Below are 21,351 nucleotides of genomic sequence, written 5' to 3' on the forward strand. Positions count from 1 at the left end.
CTAGTATGGCAACGTTACTGCGCCAAGTTTGTTAGCTTAGTTAACTTGAATTTTAACGAGCTGATGAACGCATGTAGTGATTGTGGAACCGCCAAAAATATTCAGCACAGCAGGTGAAATTTGGAAGCTGCAGAACCCTTCCTTCAATACATGCTTCGTTTCTATTCCAGAAACGAGTCGTTCGTTAACGAACCGATTCTCTCTCTATCTATCTCTCTCTCTCTTTTTTTTTTTTAAGGTGAACCGACTCTTGTAGTTGACTCGCGTATGAGTCCTTACTTTTGAAGTTTATTTGAATTTAAAAATATGACCATGGAAACCGCTTTTAAATATCAGAGTTGTGTGAAATGTTCAGCGGTATGTATGAGGCATGAGCAGTGTGGGAGCCGAAAGAGTCGAATCTGATTGGTGAGCTGAGTCAAATAATTTGACTCACTGACTCTTTGAATCAAAAACCTGAGTTTCTATCACTTCTTACAAACTACTTTTTAGCAGACCTTGTATTATCTAATACTGTTGTCTTGCCTGGATGCATTTTTAATTGAAATCTGAGGGAGCGGGATTAAAGTGATAGAATAACCCGAAATAAAATGTTCGTTCGTTTATATGTTCATAACTTTAGAATGGAGAACAGGGCGTAAGGTGGGAATACACCCTGGATGGGATACTAGTCTGTTGTTTTGTCTTGTCTTGTCACTTGCTAATGTGAATGTGTTTCTTTTGTTTGTTTGTTTGTTTGTTTGTCTGTTCAGGAAAGTAGCTGGCACACGTGGCAGAGAAAATACAGAATCTCCGCCTGGGGCAAAGACGAAACGGGAGGCAGAGAACGATGGTGCTGACGAGGTTTCGTTTGGTAAAAAGGCCAAAATGGATACGGTGTCACCGGAGGAGATCAAGTAAGTGTGCACTGTCTCGTGTATCGCGCGCAACCAAAATGTTCGGCGTGTTTACGTCTATTTGCTCGCGAAAATAAACGCGTTGATACGGTCAAGTTTTTGTATTGAGGTCAGATATTTTTAAGAAAATGTGTTTCTCTCTTCATAGTCTTGCTGACTTGATGCCTAAAGTCAAAGTAGAGCAGGTCGAGACGGTGGAGGGCTGCACGCATGAGGTGAACACACACACACACACACACACACACACACACACACACGTGCGCATACACAGAGCACAATCTGTTGTAAAAAGATATGTTAAATATTTGTTGAGTGCTTTTATTTATTTATTTAAAACCACTCTCCGTAGGTGGCGCTGCCTGCAGATCAGGAATACACACCACTGAAGCCACGAGTAGGAAAAGCAGCCAAGGTAACCGACTCCTGTTCAGTCATAACGTTTTAAAGCATCTACGATAACATTATTGCGTGTACTGATCATCACGATATGTTCCATGTCTGATAAATCTACACGTACGTGCATACAAGAGTAATATCTTTGGGGTTTCTGTATTTAACAACGGTTTATCGTGCACAGAAGTCTGGAAGAACGGTCGTCCGCTTGCCTTGCGCCAGTTAGAAACAGATGAACGGTCATTAATAACAGTTATCTGTCTCTGTCCTTTGCTTTGTCCCCTATAGGAGTACCCGTTCATTCTTGATCCGTTTCAGCGCGAGGCCATTCTGTGCATCGACAACAACCAGTCTGTCCTCGTGTCCGCTCACACCTCAGCCGGGAAAACCGTGTGCGCCGAGTGAGTCTAATGGTGTTTTCAGACCCGTAGATCCGTGCTTCTTTCCAAAACACGGACATGGTGTTACACCGTCGCATTTTCCCTTTGGCTCGGTTCTCTTTGTCAAGGCGTCATTTCAAAGCGTAATAAATGGGGATTTTATGCAAGTCACATGTGAGTAAACAGTCCTCTCATTGGTCAGAGTGCGCCTGTTTATGTTGTGGGGTTCTGTTCATAGAGGTCATCCTTTAAAATGAATAGACGGCAGCTCCGAGAGCTTATTGTGGCTTTCTTTTTAGCTGTAGTTATTAGTTTTATCTAATTTATACACTACCGGTCACAAGTTTATTCTTTAAACTCATTTTCATTCTTGATTTATATTTATTTTCCTCATTTTAGAATAATAATAAAGTCATCAAAACTCTGGAGTAACACAAGTGGAACTATGGGAATTATCTTGTGATTAAAAAATCCCAAATAAATCAAAATAATTTAATATTTTAGCTTCTTCAAAGTCGACGCCATTTTTGCAGAGAATTTCCAGAAATGTATTCTTGGCGTTTTCTCACCCGATTTCTTGAGGAATTTCCCTGGGCTGATTTTTAAACAGTATTAAAAAAGTTCACACCGACGCTGGACTCTTATCTGCTGCTTTTCGGAAATATTTCCCTCGTCCGTTTAAAAGAGATTTATTTTGTAAATAAAATGTTAGTTTTCTAATGAAAGAAATGAATACGTCGGCACGATTATATTTTTGTCTACGACACCGATTTCACACATTTACTCACACACCTTCAGATCAAAAGGTTTTTAAGACCCTGAGAAACATTTCAGTCGCGTGTCCCCATGGGACATAAATACTTTACGGATAAATTTTACATATAAAAGCACACGCTTCTATTAGAAACATCTGCTCGTTCGTGCAGTTATCCAGTCAGTTTTCCAATCCTGTGGCATCAACGCAGCTTGTTCACGTTACACAAAATAAACACAGCGTGCCATGCTCCACACCTCCACAATCTGAAAAAAGAGCAGCTCTGACTTTGATTTAATATTCCAGGCGATACTGGTGTTACAACGCTGTATGTACGATGACCATAAAAGGAATCCTGTTTTCATATGTTTTCAATATCACTTTATTCAGGTTTCTGTTCTCAAGTCTGAAAGTGTGTGTGTGTGTGTGTGTGTGTAGGTACGCCATTGCTCTGGCTCTGAGGGAGAAACAGCGAGTGATCTTCACCAGCCCCATTAAAGCTCTGAGTAATCAGAAATACAGAGAGATGTACGAGGAGTTCCAGGATGTGGGACTGATGACTGGAGACGTAACTATTAACCCTACTGCCTCCTGCCTCGTCATGACCACTGAGGTACAACTCCCCGTCACTCACACGCACGCTCACACACCCATTACGCACCGGTAACAGAGCTGAGCTATTAAACAGAAACATGTTTTGTTGCCATCGTAAGTATCCTGTTGTGATTGTGAGTAGTTCATCTGAAATAGCTGTTCACGTTATTTCTGGTTGTCAGAAAGTTATTGAACTCGCAGCGGTGAATAGAGAGAAGGAAAAAAACGAGTTGTTCTTTTGCTTCTCTGATTTGTTACAGATTTTGAGGAGCATGCTGTACCGGGGGTCAGAGGTCATGCGGGAGGTGGCCTGGGTCATATTTGACGAGATCCATTACATGAGGGACGCAGGTAGGTAAAAATAAAAAAACGATTTTATATATGATGCCGATATCAGCGCTCTTAAATTCATTTCTATTCTCCGTTTCTTTCTTACTGAGCCTCAGCTGCTGTTTAAGAGGCGTTTCATTTCTTCATCATTTCTTCTTAAGCGAAGTTTTCTCAGATGATTGTTTGTTTGGGTGAACCGTTACGCTTAAGTCGCTCTAGATATCAAGAACACAACTTACCCAGAAGGCTTTGTGGGCTGATGTAGTTTATTTTTGTTTTTTGTTTTTACATTATTTATTTATTTATTTATTTTTATTCACAGAGCGTGGTGTGGTATGGGAGGAGACCATCATCCTTCTTCCCGATAACGTGCATTACGTGTTTTTGTCGGCCACCATCCCCAACGCGCGGCAGTTCGCCGAGTGGATCTGTCACCTGCACACACAGGTCCCAGCACCTTTACATCTCAACACAGCCAGGGCCGATAGATTCCAATTGTATTTTTAAGCCGTGACTAATTCCTTTATTTATGACCTGCAAGAGTAATTTGATATTAAGGCATTATCTACATGATTTACACGGCCAAAAGTATGCGGACACTTGACTGTCACACCCATATGTGCTTCTTGATAGTTCCGTTCCAGATTTAATCCCCTCTTTGATGTTATAATAACCTCTATCTTCTGTGAAGGCTTTCCACTAGATTTTGGGGCATGGCTTTGTGGGTTCTATGATCATTCAGTTACAAGAGCATTAGTGAGATCAGGCAGTGGTGTTGAATGTTTTTGGGTAGAACCAAATACACGTGTGATGGTCGGTGTCCACATACTTTTGGCCATATAGTGTAGATACCTCTTGCATTTCTGAGATCGAAATGATTTATTCACTAATCATATTAATCAATTATGTAAGTGCTGTTATACTAAAAGAATACATGCCCTGTGTATAACTGATATTTTAGTCCAGTCTTCCAAATTTAAGCTCAGTTTTGGAGAGATTGCCCCTGTAGTGTAAATGTCTCTTGAAAAGTTTCCTTTCCTCCCTTCCACTATAAGCAGTCATGAAGGTGAATGTTATTTCAATGATCTGTTTTTCTTTTCCCCCTGAGTTCAGCCATGCCACGTGGTGTACACAGACTACCGACCCACTCCGCTGCAGCACTACATCTTTCCAGCAGGGGGCGACGGACTCCACTTGGTTGTGGATGAGAATGTGAGCTATGTTTATGGTCTGATCTTATTTCTCCTTCCATTCCTTGTTTTTTTTTTGTCATTTATTTAGACCTTTTTAATTTATTATAGCAAACCGTAGGGATATTAAATAGACATACGACTGTGTGTCAGAAAGTCTGCGTAACACACCTGTCACGTTAATCATGTCTGGAAGATGTTCCTACTAATGTAAAAGCATGCGAGCGAGTCACTTGAGCTCTGTACTGCTAAGCTATTCAGTGACCTGTGGGACTGAGTATCTTTAGGAAGGTGCTGCGAGTTTACTGTGAACTGGAAGATGAGTTCCCACAGACGCTTGCTGTTTCTGTTAATTATTTAATGAAAGTATGACTCTGCAGTCTGTCTAAGCGTATTTCTAACAGTATAACGGGTCATATTACAGAACCTGACCTCTGACGCATCTCTTCTTTAGTGACTCAATATAAACGTCCGGCTCGGGTGAGCCGATCAGAAGCGGACAGCCGAGACGGACAGTCGTTCACGCCTGGTTTATTCAGGTCTTGAATGCGTCCTCGCTGATCTCTTTCTGTCACTTAGCAGGGTTGCCAAATCTGCCAAAAAGTGGTCCATTTCAATCTTATAATTTCCTAATGAAATCACACAGATTGCTTAATAAAGCACGTCGATAATTCATTGCGCAGGTGCTACTTGAAGGTATTACAAGCACTGTCTGGTTTTTGATGATTAACAGCCTTGAACAATTGCAAAACCAGTCTCACCCCCCTCCCCCACCACCACCACCACCCACACCATGTATCCTCTGTACATCTCTCTCTCTCTGTGTCCTGTATTAGGGAGAGTTCAGGGAGGATAACTTCAACACAGCCATGCAGGTTCTCCGGGATTCCGGAGACTCCGGAGCGAGTGGAGGAAAATGGGACCCTAGAGGAAGAAGAGGCGGGACCAAGGGTTAGATTTCAAGCATCTTGGTTGTTAACTCTTATAACTGAAAAGAAAAAAAAATCAATCTATCCAGGGCTCATTAACATTGCGGAATATATATATTTTCAAAATATTATGTAGGTATATTAAACTGACCTGCAGCACTGTGCTGAGGAATTCTTGAACCTGACTGGTCAGAAGGGTGTTCGTTTTCTTTAACACCAGCTCTGACTGTAGCGCAGCTTCACATCTCAGGTTTACGTCTATTAATGTGCACGTTCGAATATGTTATGGTTTCTAAAGTAACAACTGATTCTCAAGGGCGCCACACACACACACACACAGATTAAAATAATTATTGATACAATGTGTCTGGTTTCTGTAACATGACAATTAACTTCAAGAGAGGGGGGGGAAATAGGGCTGGTGAGGGAACGCCTGTTTATAGCTGCTATAATATATAAATAATAACAGGACTATCTTGTTTCGTGGACGCTCCACAATGCTACACATAACTATAAACGGATAAAAAATGCATAGTTTAGTGCTTTTAATAAATACAAATAGTTGTGATGTTATTTTTATGGCCATATGTTTTGTATCCAGCTTTTCTGGTTAAGCTGGTTTTATTTCGTTTTATTTTCTTTCCTCTCAGGTCCATCCAACGTGTATAAGATAGTGAAGATGATCATGGAGAGGAACTTCCAGCCCGTCATCATCTTCAGCTTCAGTAAGAAGGAGTGTGAGGCGTACGCTCTGCAGGTGTCCAAACTCGACTTCAATACAGGTATCACGGGAGAGCTCGTCTTCCTCAGCGCGTGCGTGCGCACACACACACACACACACACACACACGGCTACAATGGATCACCAAGAGCTGCAGTACTTCATCAATTTCATTTTTCTCTATTGAGTAATGGAAAAAAGTTTGTGAGATTTGTGTTATTTTTGGCAATAAACAAACACCAGAAGGAGAAGACTGATCATAGGAAAGGCTCGTTAAATCTTCATAAAGACGCCGAATTGTTCGTGCTGCCGAGCGTTTTTAGGAATCAGGCGTGCGTATTCATTTAAGCCCACTCCAAAATCATGACGGTGGAGTTCGTTTAAACGGACAGTTTGATCGTTTCAAGGTTTCAACCAGAGCTTGCTCTAACCGCAAAAATATGAATAAAGTTTTATGAATAAGGTATAACGCTGCTTTCAAACAAAATCAGAGGTCTGCAGTTTCCACTTCGGACCACAAAGTTTACTCAGGCGCAGTTTTAGCTGTGTCTCACAAAACCGCTTTATAGAAATCTGGGTCTGGGCCCTTCATGAGTCACGCTTGTGAAGGAGTAATGGAGTTTCACACACACTTAGGTGATCATTGAACCAGAACCCAGGTGTATCGATGACTACCTGAGTATATTGTGTCTTTCAAAAAAGAAGGATTAGGTTTTATTTATTGATCCATTCTAAGAAAACGTTGCATTTTGTTTCTGTTTTAGCGATGAATGCAGCACGGGGGGTAAAGAGAACTGTAAATTACACACAAAAGTGTGATTCCTTCTGTTTTGTGCCTTTCTCTCTTTTTGCATCGCCAGATGAAGAGAAGAAGCTGGTGGAGGAGGTTTTTAGCAACGCCATCGACTGTCTGTCCGATGAGGATAAAAAGCTGCCACAGGTGAGAAGACACACACGTGCGCACTGCATGACCGGTTCATCAGATTCAAAATTAACAGCAAGTTCAGATTTAGAAGTTGAAATTTTTAATACAATGTCAGAACCAATAAAGGCATCCACTGCTAAATTTACTGCTGTGGGATTGCAATGCACTTTTTTTTTTTTCTTTTTTTCTTTTCTTCACTCCTGCAGAATTGTTTCTCGTCACGTATGACCTCTCATCCACGGTATTACAAAGAAAAATAAGGCTTTGAAAATAAAGCAGCAGAGATCTCCGGTGTATCGTGAAACTGTTTGTAGCTAGTACAGTTAGCTCGTCCTGTTAATAGCTATTATGAAACTTGCTGTGTAACACACAGTACCAGTTAAAACTACCGGTTTGTGGACACGCGACTGAAACGTTTCACGTGATGTTAAAAAACCTTTTGATCTGAAAGTGCATGATTAAATGTGTGAAATCGGTGTCGTAGACAAAAATATAATCGTGCCGACGTATTCATTTCTTTCATTAGAAAACTAACATTTTATTCACAAAATAATCTTTTTTTTGTGATTGGAGTCCAGCATAGGTGCGAACAATACTGCTCGCTCCTCGCCCACGTGTGACGCAATGCGTGCTACAGGAGCAGCTTGTAGCTGGCGAGTGTGAACGCCGGGTAGGGAAATGTTCTCGAGTGTTCAGATGTTCTTCTTAACAACGATTAAATAATTTGCCTCGGTCTCCACTCGCTTAAGCTCAGTGCCTGTGTTGACCAGTTGCCTAGCAACTGTGTTCTCAAGACTTAACAACTCGGACACTTGTGTGTTCCCACGTGACGTTTCGGATAAGAATGCACAAAAAAAAAAAACTTTAAGCACTTTATATTTATCCGACATAACGCTATTATATAAATTTCGGTTTATGATGTACGCGAGTGCCGGCATTTCTCTCTCACTTTGTGTTTTTTCTTTCTATTTTTCTCATTCACACTACTATCTTGAAATCAAACCTGTTCCCTCCAAGGGTGTTGGTTTTTTTTTTTTTTTGTTTTTTTTTTAAAAGGCCAAACTGCTTATCATCATAAAACACAAAACAAACATCATGCACTGAATTAGCTTTAAGAGTCTCATAAAACTCTGCCATGCTGCGAGAACTTCGTTCTCCTCGTGTGACTCCTTCAACCCGGGTTTCTGACACCCCCCCCCCCCCCCCCCACGCTTCTGGCTCTGATCGGTTTGTTGCAACACACCAGTATTTTTCAGGACTGAGTCACAACAGCTTGTCCAAATTTGCTTTTAACATTAGTTGTGTACTTTTTTTTTTTTTTTTTCTCTTTTAAATAATTTTTTTTTCTTTTTTTTTTATACAAAGTAAAATACATCAGCCCCTCAGCTGGGATTTAGCTCGTGTTGTAACACAGCTGCTTTAACAGCTCGCAATTTTAAGCGAGTTTCCAAAAAGTCATCGAAAGTAAACGGGAATCGTGTGCGAGTTTCCATCTGTCGTAATTAGGGAGAACATTTCTAAAAATAAATTAAAGTAAAATAAGCAGGCGATGATGTGACATGGCATCCATCTTCTTTATTAGATCATCTCTGTCCTGTCACCGTGTTACTGCCTTTGTGTACCTGATTCAGGTGTGTTGGGAAACGGTGTAGCACAGAAATGCTGGGATACGGACAGAATTGTGATTTTTAAATCAGTCATGCGATTCTGTAATTTTCTGAAGTCAGGCCTAATCGTAATAATCATTTTAATTAACCTAATGTAAAAACAAGGAGATACGGCTTCTCTGTAAACTTGTCCGTTCTCGGTACTTGCCTACATTCATACCACCAGTATTATTATTATTTTTTTTAAATTTCCACGCTCTACGATGGTCATTGTTGGGTGGTCCCATATTTAGATTACTTTATGGCCGGTTGCCTTGGTTTCACTGTTTTCCCAGGCTATGGTATCCTAGCTGATATCCTTGGCCTAGTGCTATGTGGGCATGTAAATGATCTCGCTTGCTACAGAACGTATGCAAAACCACCCATTTTAGACTTGTATTTAAAAAAAAAATGTTCAGATCAAACGTTTAGGGTGTGTCCATAAAATATGACCTTTATTCATGCTCTATACGGAAACCCTGCCCATCCGGCAGTCCTATCGTGTTAACAGTCTCGTTCATTTTTTTATTTTTCCGTTCATAAGAGTCAGATAGTCCCAGAGAGAATTATACAGCACAGTGGTGTCTGAGTCTGGGGATGAGGATGCATGGATTGTGAACTCTGTTGTCACAATTGTGTTAAGGTCCAAGGGTGTAAGTGGATATATTCACCGAGAGGCCTACGAGTTTGTGACCGTTTTTATGCAGGTTTTCGTCTGGAAAAGATGAAAATGTCAACACAGTTCCTTTAAGGTACTGGGGTAGACTTGGCATGTTCCTCGGTCACAGAGTAATAATAGACTCCGTGTGCGTGTGTTTAGGTGGAACATGTTCTGCCTCTGTTGAAGAGAGGAATCGGGATCCATCATGGCGGACTGCTGCCCATCCTGAAAGAGGCCATCGAGATTCTTTTCTCTGAGGGACTACTGAAGGTCAGACTCACTCATTCGCTCCTTCGTACATTTCATTAAAAAAAAATACTCGTCATTTAATTCAAAATATTTCAATATTTGTCTCTCACTGCAGGCCTTGTTTGCAACAGAGACATTTGCCATGGGGATCAACATGCCTGCTCGCACCGTGCTCTTCACCAGCGCACGCAAGTTTGACGGCAAGGACTTCCGCTGGGTACACACACACACACACACACACACTGCAGTTTTGGCATAAAAAGGGTTTCTAATAAGGATCAGCCAGAATTGTCAGATATTTGTATTCTTTAAGGGGCATTTGGTCTTATCTGAGACACACACACCATTTAAACCATCTGAGACATCATTGTATTTCACATTCATCCATAGTTTATGCCACCTATGTAATGTCAGTGTGAAAGTGATTTGGGCTGAAGAAATAGTAATCCAAGCATTAAGGTGGTAATTAAGGGCAAATGCAAAGAAGTGGCCAGTGTAGTTCTGATGACGGTATACAACATGTGGGGTGTGACTGCATACCATGATTAGAAAATCTAATAAAACAATACTGTTATGGTTTAATAGTATACATGATGCAAACAAAGTTTGACCCCTTTTTTCCAAAAAATAAATGGATCTCTGTGTCCTCTTTAACAAATTTTTGTTGTTGTTTTAAAACGAAAAACTTTATTTTTCTTTCTCAATACCGCTCCAAATGTCCACGTGTTTGTTTGCCTGAATGATTCGAGCTGTTGGAATGTAAAATTTACGGGGGGGGGGAGCGCTTGGCCTCGGTTCTGGCACGAGGCTCGTAGGATGCTGCCATCCAAAACGTTTTGTGAGGAACATCTGGAATCTCTGTGTGAAATGAATCCGAGTGTGTAAGAAAGCAGAAACCCGCTGCCATGTCTCCTCTGGATCCCCGGGCTGCTCAGGGTTTTAAACTGACAGGATTTAAAGCTCTGAGGCCCTTAAGTACAATTACAGAGCAGTGTTGGTATATGAGACACTGAAAGACAAACATATAGGTGCTTTTAATGTGTAAAGAGGCAATACAGGTACCAGTAATGATTAGATTTTAGGTTTTTATATATATATATATAAAATATACAGATCAGCCATAACATTAAAACCACCTGCCTAATATTGTATAGGTCCCCCTTGTGCCTTCAAAACAGCTTTGACCTGTTTAGGCATGGAATCCACAAGACCTCTAAAAGTGTGCTGTGGTATCTGGCACCAGGACGTTAGCAGTAGAACCTTTTTAAGTTGCGAGGTGGAGCCTCAGTGGATCGGACTTGTTTGTCCAGTACGTCCCACAGATGCCAAATCAGATTGAGATCTCAGGAATTTGGAGGACAGGTCAACACCTTGAACCCTTTGTCATGTTCCTCAAACCATTCCTGAGCAATATTTGCAGCGTGGCAGGGCGCATTATCCTGCTGAAAGAGGCAACTGCCACTAGGGAACAGTGTTATCATGAATGCATGTATTTGGATGATTGCCCATTTTCCCTGCTTGCAACACTTGAACTTTTGATAACTGACTGTTCACTTGCTGCCTAATGTATCCCACCCCTTGACATCAAACATCAGAATGTGTGACTTTAAACATGGCACGGTGTCGATACCAGATGGGCTTGTTTTGAATATTTCGGAAACTGCTGACCTGGGAATTTCATACACGGCAGTCGCTAGAGGTTACACTGAATGGTGCGAAAAACAAAAAACACGGTGAGTGACAATTCTGTGGTTGTCAACGCCTTGTTGTTTAGAGAGTTCAGAGGAAAACTGCCAGGTTTGAGCTGCCAGGAAGTATGTAAAAACTCACTTGATGACTCCTTACAACCGTGGTGGACCCTGTGGATGGGCGGATGAATGGAAGCATCCTGTAGATGATTGATGGATCCTATACATGCACTAACGGATGGGTGGATGGATCCTATAGGTGGATCCGATGGATGGTGGGTTTCATCCTGCAGATGGTTTAGTGGATGTCTGGGTAGGTCCTGTAGATAAACAGAAGACTGATTGGAATTTTAGATGGTTTAGTGCATGGGTGTGTGGATACTGTAGATGAGAGTATGGTTTTTATTGATGGATGAAGCTGGAGGTGGATTAATGGATGTGTGTGAATACTGTGGGTGTTAGGTTGGATGTTTAATGGCTAAAAAGGTGGTTCCTGCGGCTGTATAAATTGAGCATGTAGATGTACGGAATGATGGAGCCGCCATAAAATAATTCTAAACGTCAAATGTATTTCAGTTACTATAGATTGTAACGTAACTTTAACTGATGTTTTGCACACGAAACTCAGCTGGAAACTGATGCGCAAAAATGTGCACAAAACCAGGACTCGTTTAATTTAAAAGGTTGCTATCGCAGAAAGATGCCATCTTGGATTTTCTTTAAATGAGCTACTGAACTTTTGCATGTGCAAGATGAGTAGTTGTGAAATGCACATGCTTCAGCCAGCGGTGCTGCGTTTGTTTCCTGTGTTGATATCTATGAGGAAAGAGCTTAATCAATGCCACATGGTTATGACCAAACGCGTGAAATCTCTTCCAACTGGACGCCTGAGAGTCGCTTCGGGGAACACATTGGACTAAATTTACATTTGGCCAACTGCTTCTGACCTCGCTTCACTTTCTCTCATCGGTGCTGGGATCCTGGAACAAGAGCAGATGTTGCTTGATGGAGAATGAAGTTGCTCCAACGTGAAATATTTACATTTCTTCAGCTGTCAGGCACTAATGCGATGATGTACTTGGTTATGTGGAATGCAAACGGTTCATATGCAATTTACTTTACGTTTCATTCGGATGATGATGTATTGTACTGTTACCGTTTGGCAAGCGAAGTAGATTTCGATCCAATCATAGACTGTTAAAGCAGAATCCGAACAAGGCCTTGAGCGCAGATCTTTTAAAGCGCAGCATACGCTCACCAGCTCACCCAAATTCTTCACGCCATAGATTCCAGAAGATGTTTGAAACATCCCTTTGAGATACCGGTCAATGCTGGACTTGTTCTTTGTGACCTCAAGCTAGAATTGACCATTATAAAATGAGTAAATTTCAGCTGTAAATATCAGCATCAGCAACAATTCTCATACTGGCTGATGCTCGGTTGTTATTAAGGGGCGCAGTGTGGGCCAAGAAGTCATTCCACGCATCATTACACCACCATCACCAGCCTAAACTTTTAACACAAGGCAATTTGGGTCCATGCATTCATGCCATTGATCAAGTCACAGCAGAAATCGAGATTTGTCAGACCAGGCAACGTTTTTCAATCATCAACTATGCAGTTTCAGTAAGCCTGTGACCACTATAGTTCCAGATTTCTGTTTTTGTCTGTCAGGTTGCTGTTTGTAGCCCATCTGCCTCAAGGTTTGACATGTATTGTGCTTTCTGAGATGCTTTTCTGCTTACTGTGGTTGTAAAGAGAGGTTATTTGCGTTACAGTAGTCTTCCTGTCAGCTTGAACCGGTCTGGCCATTCTCCTCTGAAGCAGCATCATCAAGGCGAGATCACATTCTTTCCCCATTGTGTTGATCGATTTGAACGTCAACTGAAGCTCGTGACCTGTAGCGACACCAATTTATTCATCGCACCACGGCCACACGATTGGCTGATCTGGATAATTGCATGAATGTACAGGTGTTCCTAATAAAGTGTCAAGTAAATGTATGTTTCATGATTAAGTTCAAATGAAATGGATGGGAAGTCTTGTGGTTCAGCTGAGATTTACTCCGCCAATCTGACGGTGCGGACGATATGGAGTTTTCATTCATTTTGAAATTCATGCAAAAAGAAACCCTGTTGCTGTAAAATGGGTTGTTTGGAGTAACTGATGACTAGTAAATGCGTTTTTCACTTTCCTTGTGATTTTGTGTGTTTGGTCCGGTTGCGCCAAAACAAGTAGCTCACGCCATCGTGTAACCGTTCACATTTTCTTGTTCTGAATGTTTCAGTCGGAAACATGTGCAATGAATGTTCGTGTGTGTGTGTGTGTGTGTGTGTGTGTGTGTGTGTGTGTGTGTTATCAGATCAGCTCGGGTGAGTACATCCAGATGTCGGGCCGAGCCGGGAGGAGAGGGATGGACGAGAGAGGAATCGTCATCTTTATGGTGGATGAGAAGATGAGTCCAGCTATAGGGAAGCAGCTCTTGAAGGTAAAAACAGCCAAGTGTGATTAATAGTGAAGGTCTGAGATCTCTTAGCAGTTAGTGTGTGAGGAAGCAAAGCATTTAACAAGGTAGCCTACTATATTGTCACAATTTGAACTTTTTTCTTTCTCCTTAATAAATTTGCAAACTTTCTTAATTTTCGTTGTTCATGTCATGAGACGTATCTTTTTAAGCCCGTATAAATTCCGGAATGTTCATGGGGGTGAATACTTACGGAAGGTACTGTATATGAATTCAGCCTGATAGATTTAATGGATGAACGAATGCTCCAGACAGGACCGAGGAGTGAAACAACTCCACAGTTGTGAGAAGTTGTGAAAGTGTTCGAGTGTTTCTGTGAGTTAGGTAATGGGCGTGATGGTCCACACTCCTCCTCTCCTGTTAAAGAGCCCGCTTGACTCGCTAGTGCGTCATCCAAACACTTGATTTGGGTCAAGACTTGCTCTTTTCGTGGACACTGGGACACGTCCCAGTTTCCTTTTGCTCCAGTTGGGTTTCTGATGGAGCCAAGCACAGGACCGAGTGTACTTTCTCACGTGCAGATGGTCTGTGCGAGTGTGTGAAGCTAAAATGAATCAGCAGGCACATGTATCCTCCCCCTCCCCCCCTTTGGAGCTCAGGGTTCAGTTTGATCGATGGCTGCCGTCGGCTGAAGGTTCTTCCCTGCCCGTCTTTCCGTACGCTGGCTCTCCCAGTCGATGCGTTTCTTCTTTCCGTGCACAGTTATATGCGTGAGCGCAAAGGACCGTTCGTATTAGTGAATCATTTCGAGTGGAGTCTTGCCAGTGAAGTTATGTACTTTTGAGTCCAAAAATCCAAGTCCACTGCTGTTTTTACTTCATCAGTGATCAACAACTAATACGTTATTTTATTGGCCTGGACCTGTGTGTCAATAATCCGTTATTTAAAACTGAGAGATTCCTTTTCAGATGTCCTTGGGTAAGAATTTTGGCCGAGTTGAAAGATGGTGCAAAGTCTGATGTAATCAGTTCGGTCTGGCTGGTGGGAAAGGAAATACTGGAGGAATACCTACAACTTGGTTTGTAAGTGGGCGGGGCAAATACACTGGCAAGTGCCACGTTGGTGCAGTTAGTGGGCAGAGCAAATCCTGAGGCAAGAGTCAGTTTGGTTTACTCTATATTTGTATGCATTGTTCCGTCTATTTATGCCGCATAAATATTCACATTTCATAAGCTTGCGTTCATTTGTGAAGGCGTTTCCCAGAACCCGAGCATCAACACGTTATAATAATGACGCGCTCTTTGGGCATATTTGTGTTTTAACTTGCTTATCAAAGGTAAGACCGCGAACAGGCACAGTGGAACCAACGTGCAAAAGTTGTGTTAAATCCTGCAAAGCTTGGCTGAATATCTGGCTGACACATGCTCGCTACAAATACTCTCTATGCTGGAGAGATTGTGCAATTATTAAAGTGTGTTATTGCGAGTTTAATGGTTTTACTTCAGGGAATTGGCTAACTGCTTAGCTTTGTGTCGTGACTCATAAAGCTTGCAACATATTACTCAAATTTTTTATGTAGTGTTTTTGTTTTTTTGTTTTTTAAAGGAGGGTAATGTCAGTGTTAAACAGAGGTGGGTTAACCACGACATTTTAAAATACAAACTGATGCTGTGCAGATGTCTCCCATGCCTTTACTTTCCTCTTGAGGAAGTAGTGCTGTAGTTTGTTGGTGTAAATTACTGCCTATAATAACAACTCCATCATTGCGTTTTTTTCCCCCGGAGATCACGGCACCTCGTCTGAATCAACTGTACCGGTTAAAAAAAAAGTGTGATTGTAGACCGTAATTAAATCAACTTGATTTCTCTCTTTTTCACTGTCGCTCTCTGTTAACAGGGTTCTGCTGACCCTCTGAACAGCGCCTTCCACCTGACCTATAACATGGTCCTGAACTTGCTGCGTGTGGAAGAGATTAACCCCGAGTACATGCTGGAGAAGTCCTTCTACCAGTTCCAGCATTACAGGGCTGTTCCTGGTGTAGTAGAGAGTAAGACACACACACTTATTTCCTTGAGAGTTTTAAATGAGTTTACGAGCCTATACATTTGTGCTCAGGAATATGCAAATTGGAAACACCCCCAACCCTACCAGCCACTCCTGTTCTCCATGTGTCGCGCGCTCCACGTTCATACATCGATACCTGATGGCTTCTTAAATTTTATGACACAGTAACACTCGTCTGGGATTGGCTTAGGCTTTTTTTCCTTCTTCTTCTTCTTCTTCTTCCAATTACCAACCTGGTAGTTCTCCATTGCCGTCCCACCAGGGTCTCTGGTTCGATCCTGAGCTCTGGGTACTGACTGTGCTGACTTTTGCCTGGTCTCCCCTGTCCGTCTTGTCTCCCCAAAGTTATTCGGTTTCCTTCGAATAACCGGAGGTGTACTGGTGACTCTAAATTGTGGTGCCCTGTGATGAACTGGCAGTCCATCCAATACATGTCCTTGGCTCATTCCCGGGTTCCACCTCAGTCCTGACCAGGATAAAGATAAATAAATGATTGGAAAAAAAAAATCAATGTTGTGTTACTACTCGATATATTTGTATGTTTTATTGTACGCGATGTGTTATTTCTCACTGTCATTCTCAGAGATGCAGAAGCTGGAGGAGATGTACAACAGCATCGAGATCCCCAACGAGGACAGCGTGGTCACTTACTATAAAATCCGGCAGCAGTTAGCCAAACTGGCCAAAGAGATCGAAGAATACGTGCATAAACCCAAATACTGCCTGCCTTTCCTACAGCCTGGCCGCCTAGTCAAGGTGCCCACTGACCCTCGTGACAAAAGTTTGCTTTGTTTCTGTGCTTTTTCTGTTTGCCGGCCAGGTTTTATAGGTTAAAATGAGCACTCTGTTCAAGTCTTATTTCTCTGTGAGTGTTGTAAAGTTTGAATTCTGTATTCTGGGCTTAATGTTGGTGCTCATTCTTTCTCAGTGGTTTATAAACTTGTTAGTTTCTTATAATGATCCTGTTCTGAGACGTTCCTTCCTTTCCTGTAGCCTGATGGTAGTCAGGCCTCCTTCATATCACTGATGGATTCCACGTCTTGCTTTTACAGGTGAAAAAGGGTGATTTGGATTTTGGCTGGGGCGTCGTCGTTAACTTCTCCAAGAAATCAAACGTCAAGGTAGGCTCCATTCAATTCCCAGCAGTTACACTAAATGGTTTACCTCTTGTCAGCGTTACCGTTTATTCCCAACATGACCCCAGTCACCATCAGACGGAGGCGAAATAGTCACGTGACTGAGGAAGAAAGTGATCAAACAGTGCTGCACGAGCACAAAGTTATGTTTATATCCAAAATACTCAACTGTGTGTAAGGGGCAGGGGAAACTGGTGCGAGTTGCTTAAAAGGTTTAGTTTAATTTAAGTCTATTGTCATTATATGCTGTATTTGCGCGCTTGCAGTGTAAATTCTGTCGTTTATTATAACGGAGGTGATGTGTCAGTAACGAGGCCGCGTTGCTGATCACCTGCTGTGTAGACGTGGTGATAGAGTGTAGCGCGAGTAAGATCTGTAATGTTTCATTAAAACATTATGATAAAGTAAACAAGTAACAGAAACCACAAGGTTCAGTGAAAGGCAGTTTTTATTATTAATTTAAGACTGTAGTTTAATTCAGTGCTTTTTGTGCATCCATAAAATAACGCATAAATACTTATGTACGATATAAACTAAAATAAATGAATAAAATATTTAAATAAATACACACGTGTGTGTGTGTGTGTGTGTGTGTGTGTGTGTGTGTATATATATATATATATATATATATATATATATATATATATATATATATATATATATATATATATATATATATATATATATATATAATTTATTCATTCATTTATTTTAGTTTATATTGTCTGAGTATTTATGCGTTATTTTTTATGGATGCGCAAAAAGCACCGAATTAAACTACAGTCTTAAATTAATAATATATATTTTCGAGGGGTGTGTGTGTGTATTGGGTTCTTTTCTGTTTTGGACAAACAGTTGTGTAAAGTTTTAGTCTGAAGTTTATATTTGTAACACGCAGTTTGTGGATTTTATTTTAAATAAACAAAAAAAAAAGTGTACTGAAATTTTGCCCCGCCCCATCCGATCAATCGAAAAAATAATCGGCCAACTAATCGATTATGAAAATAATCGTTAGTTGCAGCCCTAATCACAATATTGTCTTATTCAGAATAAGGTCAATAATTAGATTACTGCTGTCCATGTAAACGGAGTCTGTGTTGCTCGAGTAAGATCCGTTATGTTAAATTAAAACGGTATGATCTTGGTGTACTTTTCAAAAGCTAAACATAAACTGTATGTTTGACTGATCTGTGTGTGTGTCTAGGCCAGTACTGGTGATCTGGACCCTCTGTATGTAGTGGAAGTTTTATTACACTGCAGTAAGGAAAGTGTGAAAAACGCTGCAACGGAGGCAGCGAAACCAGCGGCACAGGGAGAGAAAGGAGAGATGCAGGTGAGGATGAATGCACCTGTTTATTTTTATTTTTTCCATGAGATCCACAGAAGGTGTGTTTCTGAGTTAATATGTAGATCCAAGTTAGTGCGCCTTGAAGTTGGGAGTGGGCCATACACAGTGGCGCATGATAGTTTGTTAGAATTTTCTATACATCTGCATAAATATGACTTAAACCCACCTATAATGTCCTAAAAGTAGATAAAGAGAACTCAATTAAACAAATGAGACACAAATATTACACTTTAGCTCATTTATTTATTGAGGAAAATGATCCAATATTACATATGTGAGTGGCAAAAGTACGTGAACCTTTTGCTTTCAGTATCTGGTGTGACCATGCGAAATGCAGATGATCCTGGTGCAGATGATTTCTCCCTCTTGGTTTCCTGTAATGATTTAAATGAGTGAGGGAAGGTTATGGCATGATTTTGTTTATTTTTATTTTTTATTTGATCAGGTGGTGCCGGTCATGCTGAATCTCCTCACCTCCATCAGTTCAGTGCGGCTCTACATCCCCAAGGACCTGCGGCCCTACGACAACAGACAGAGCATGCTTAAATCCATACAGGTTATATATATGTGTATGTGTGTGTGTGTGTGTGTATGTATGTGTGTGTATATATATATATATATATATATATATATATATATATATATATATATATATATATATATATATATATATATATATATATATATATACACACACACACTGTTTGTATTAGAATAAAAATTGTGTACACACACTAGAATTCAAATAGGATGAAAGAATAGTGATGAGAGTGAACGCTTATAAGGGATAGTCTGTACACTCTTAGAAATAGGGTTCCTTAAGGGTTCATAGCTTTCAAAAAAAATGAGTTCCGCTTGGAAATTTTCTCCTTATAGGGAAAACACTGTTGTAGCGTTCAGCTGATGAGTTCTGTAGGCTGAATTCTTGTAAAGTTTCTTATTCTCTCGCTCTCTCTCTCTCTCTCAGGAGGTACAGAAACGTTTCCCTGATGGTCTCCCTCTGTTAGACCCCATCGATGATATGGGAATTACAGACTCAGGGCTGAAGAAGGTCATCCAGAAGGTGGAGGCATTCGAGCACAGGATGTACACACACCCACTCCACACAGACCCCGGCCTCGGGGCTGTTTACACACTTTGCGAGAAGAAAGCAGTGGTGAGTATGTACACATACAGGTGTTATACAGGTCTTGCTTATTATTAGCACTTTTTTTATTATTATTATTTTAAAATCTGAAATATTCCTGCTTAGTGTGGAATATGTATAATATTAAGTTTCTGCACTTCTTGTTCCATAAGCCTGGTAGCTTATTAGCTTTACGGTTTAGTAAGTGGTGCACATGTTGGTCTAGCGTTGGTTGTTTTGTGTTGAGAACACTCATTTCCTACCACAGAATTCCTTCATCGTGACGAAACAAAGGCAGGAAACTCGACCTTACGTTGGAGATTAGATCAGACGAGATTGCTTTTTATATCAAGCTGTTATAAAAATACTGAGCGTTATGTATGGGTGGGGGAGGAAGTTATAGGGTGATGACACGAAGTTACCAAGTGCGTCGTGGAGTTTTGGCTGCTTTCACGTTATAGGATCCAAAAAACACAAAGTAGCTGTAGCAGAGGTCTGAGTCATTTGAAGATCAATCACACTTAACTGCACAGTCACACATCCTCCTCATAAAATTTCAAAATTTGTCTGATCTTATATCTCGGATCATATGCCTCTCATATGGTATCTTTTATATAACTGACTGTCTATGATGCGTTTCCACCAAGGGACTTGTGATGGCCATGCATAATCTGGTGCAAGTGTAGTAACGTGTGTGTGTGTGTATGGCAGATTGCAGGAGATATCAAGGCGGCAAAGCGGGAGTTGAAGAGAGCCCGCACCGTGCTGCAGATGGACGAGCTGAAGTGTCGGAAGCGTGTTCTGCGACGCATCGGGTTCGCCACGTCCTCCGATGTCATCGAGGTCAAAGGGCGGGTCGCGTGCGAGATCAGCAGGTGAAGCAGCCAATCATGATAGTCTATAGAAGAGGAACCTTCCGTCATGTAACTTTTTCAATAGAATGAAGATATTTATGGTCTTCTGTAATCTCTTGAAGTTCCGGGAAATATTCAATCCACTTGTATTAATGTGTGTGTGTGTGTGTGTGTGTGTGTGTGTTTACAGTGCGGACGAGCTGCTCCTGACCGAGATGATGTTTAACGGTCTCTTTAACGATCTGACTGCTGAGCAAGCCACGGCTTTACTGAGCTGCTTTGTCTTCCAGGAAAATGTAACTACGCACACATTTCTGTTTATCCACTACATAAACCCTGAAAGTGTGACCACATACCTGGCTTTCCCGAGTAAACGGCATCCGTTAGAAGGCAGACGTGCGTGCTACAGTCTAGAAAATATGGCTTCTATGTCAGATAAGGATGTAAATATGTTGTTGTTTTGTACTGCGGTGTGAAACACTTTCATGTCGTGTATATGAAGAGCAGGTTGATGTCAGTCAGGGATCGGAATTTAAGCCAACGCAGTAATCCAGGGAGGCAGAGAGAGAGAGAGAGGCCAGTTTACACCAGATGCACAAATAGCAGTTCATTCCGTACCAGCCGTGTCAAAGGTGCGGTTCTTTACGCAGGTGAGAACGTAGCGATCACGCACCGGTCCGAGAGCATCTGAGCGAAGTGATCGCATCCCACTTCTACGTGAACCCTACCTAGCACGATTCAGTTGCAGTGAGAAAGCGACCGACAAACAAAAAGTGTAAATAAACACTTACAGAAAATGTTTTAAACCAGTTATTTATACAATGAAGCTGTTTATTTCTTTAGTGTTGGCTCCACTGGGTAAAGGTTTTGTTCATCTGTCTCCATCGTCCTATTTCTAAGCAATGAATGAAGAATGAATTATTTGAAGAGTTTTCAGCGCTGTACACCTTAATGGGTTTTATTATGTGCATAATAAAATACATTTTATTATGTGCAGCGTGAAA

General features: G+C 41.2%; 1 protein-coding gene and 1 long non-coding RNA gene across 2 annotated transcripts in view; one reads left to right on the forward strand and one right to left on the reverse strand.

Moving 5' to 3' along the window:
• mtrex (Mtr4 exosome RNA helicase) overlaps positions 1-21,351 on the forward strand; it is a 29,279-nt gene that overhangs the window by 268 nt on the left and 7,660 nt on the right. The window contains exons 2-23 of the mRNA XM_017489308.3: positions 753-896; positions 1,045-1,111; positions 1,246-1,308; positions 1,578-1,690; positions 2,862-3,036; positions 3,278-3,368; positions 3,670-3,794; positions 4,461-4,559; positions 5,374-5,488; positions 6,117-6,248; positions 7,047-7,126; positions 9,578-9,688; positions 9,783-9,884; positions 13,718-13,843; positions 15,716-15,866; positions 16,467-16,639; positions 16,936-17,004; positions 18,224-18,352; positions 18,813-18,923; positions 19,335-19,523; positions 20,205-20,368; positions 20,538-20,643. Of these exons, the coding sequence (XP_017344797.1) occupies positions 753-896; positions 1,045-1,111; positions 1,246-1,308; positions 1,578-1,690; positions 2,862-3,036; positions 3,278-3,368; positions 3,670-3,794; positions 4,461-4,559; positions 5,374-5,488; positions 6,117-6,248; positions 7,047-7,126; positions 9,578-9,688; positions 9,783-9,884; positions 13,718-13,843; positions 15,716-15,866; positions 16,467-16,639; positions 16,936-17,004; positions 18,224-18,352; positions 18,813-18,923; positions 19,335-19,523; positions 20,205-20,368; positions 20,538-20,643 (2,635 nt within the window). The remainder of the gene's footprint in view (positions 1-752; positions 897-1,044; positions 1,112-1,245; positions 1,309-1,577; positions 1,691-2,861; positions 3,037-3,277; positions 3,369-3,669; positions 3,795-4,460; positions 4,560-5,373; positions 5,489-6,116; positions 6,249-7,046; positions 7,127-9,577; positions 9,689-9,782; positions 9,885-13,717; positions 13,844-15,715; positions 15,867-16,466; positions 16,640-16,935; positions 17,005-18,223; positions 18,353-18,812; positions 18,924-19,334; positions 19,524-20,204; positions 20,369-20,537; positions 20,644-21,351) is intronic.
• Positions 11,126-14,856, reverse strand: LOC124629045 (uncharacterized). Its single transcript, XR_006983889.1, has 2 exons — positions 14,073-14,856; positions 11,126-11,675 (listed from the first exon to the last, which is right to left on the reverse strand). It is a non-coding gene; the product is annotated as an uncharacterized LOC124629045 (long non-coding RNA).

Source organism: Ictalurus punctatus, chromosome 16 (assembly GCF_001660625.3).
Source record: "Ictalurus punctatus breed USDA103 chromosome 16, Coco_2.0, whole genome shotgun sequence".
NCBI lineage: Eukaryota > Metazoa > Chordata > Actinopteri > Siluriformes > Ictaluridae > Ictalurus > Ictalurus punctatus.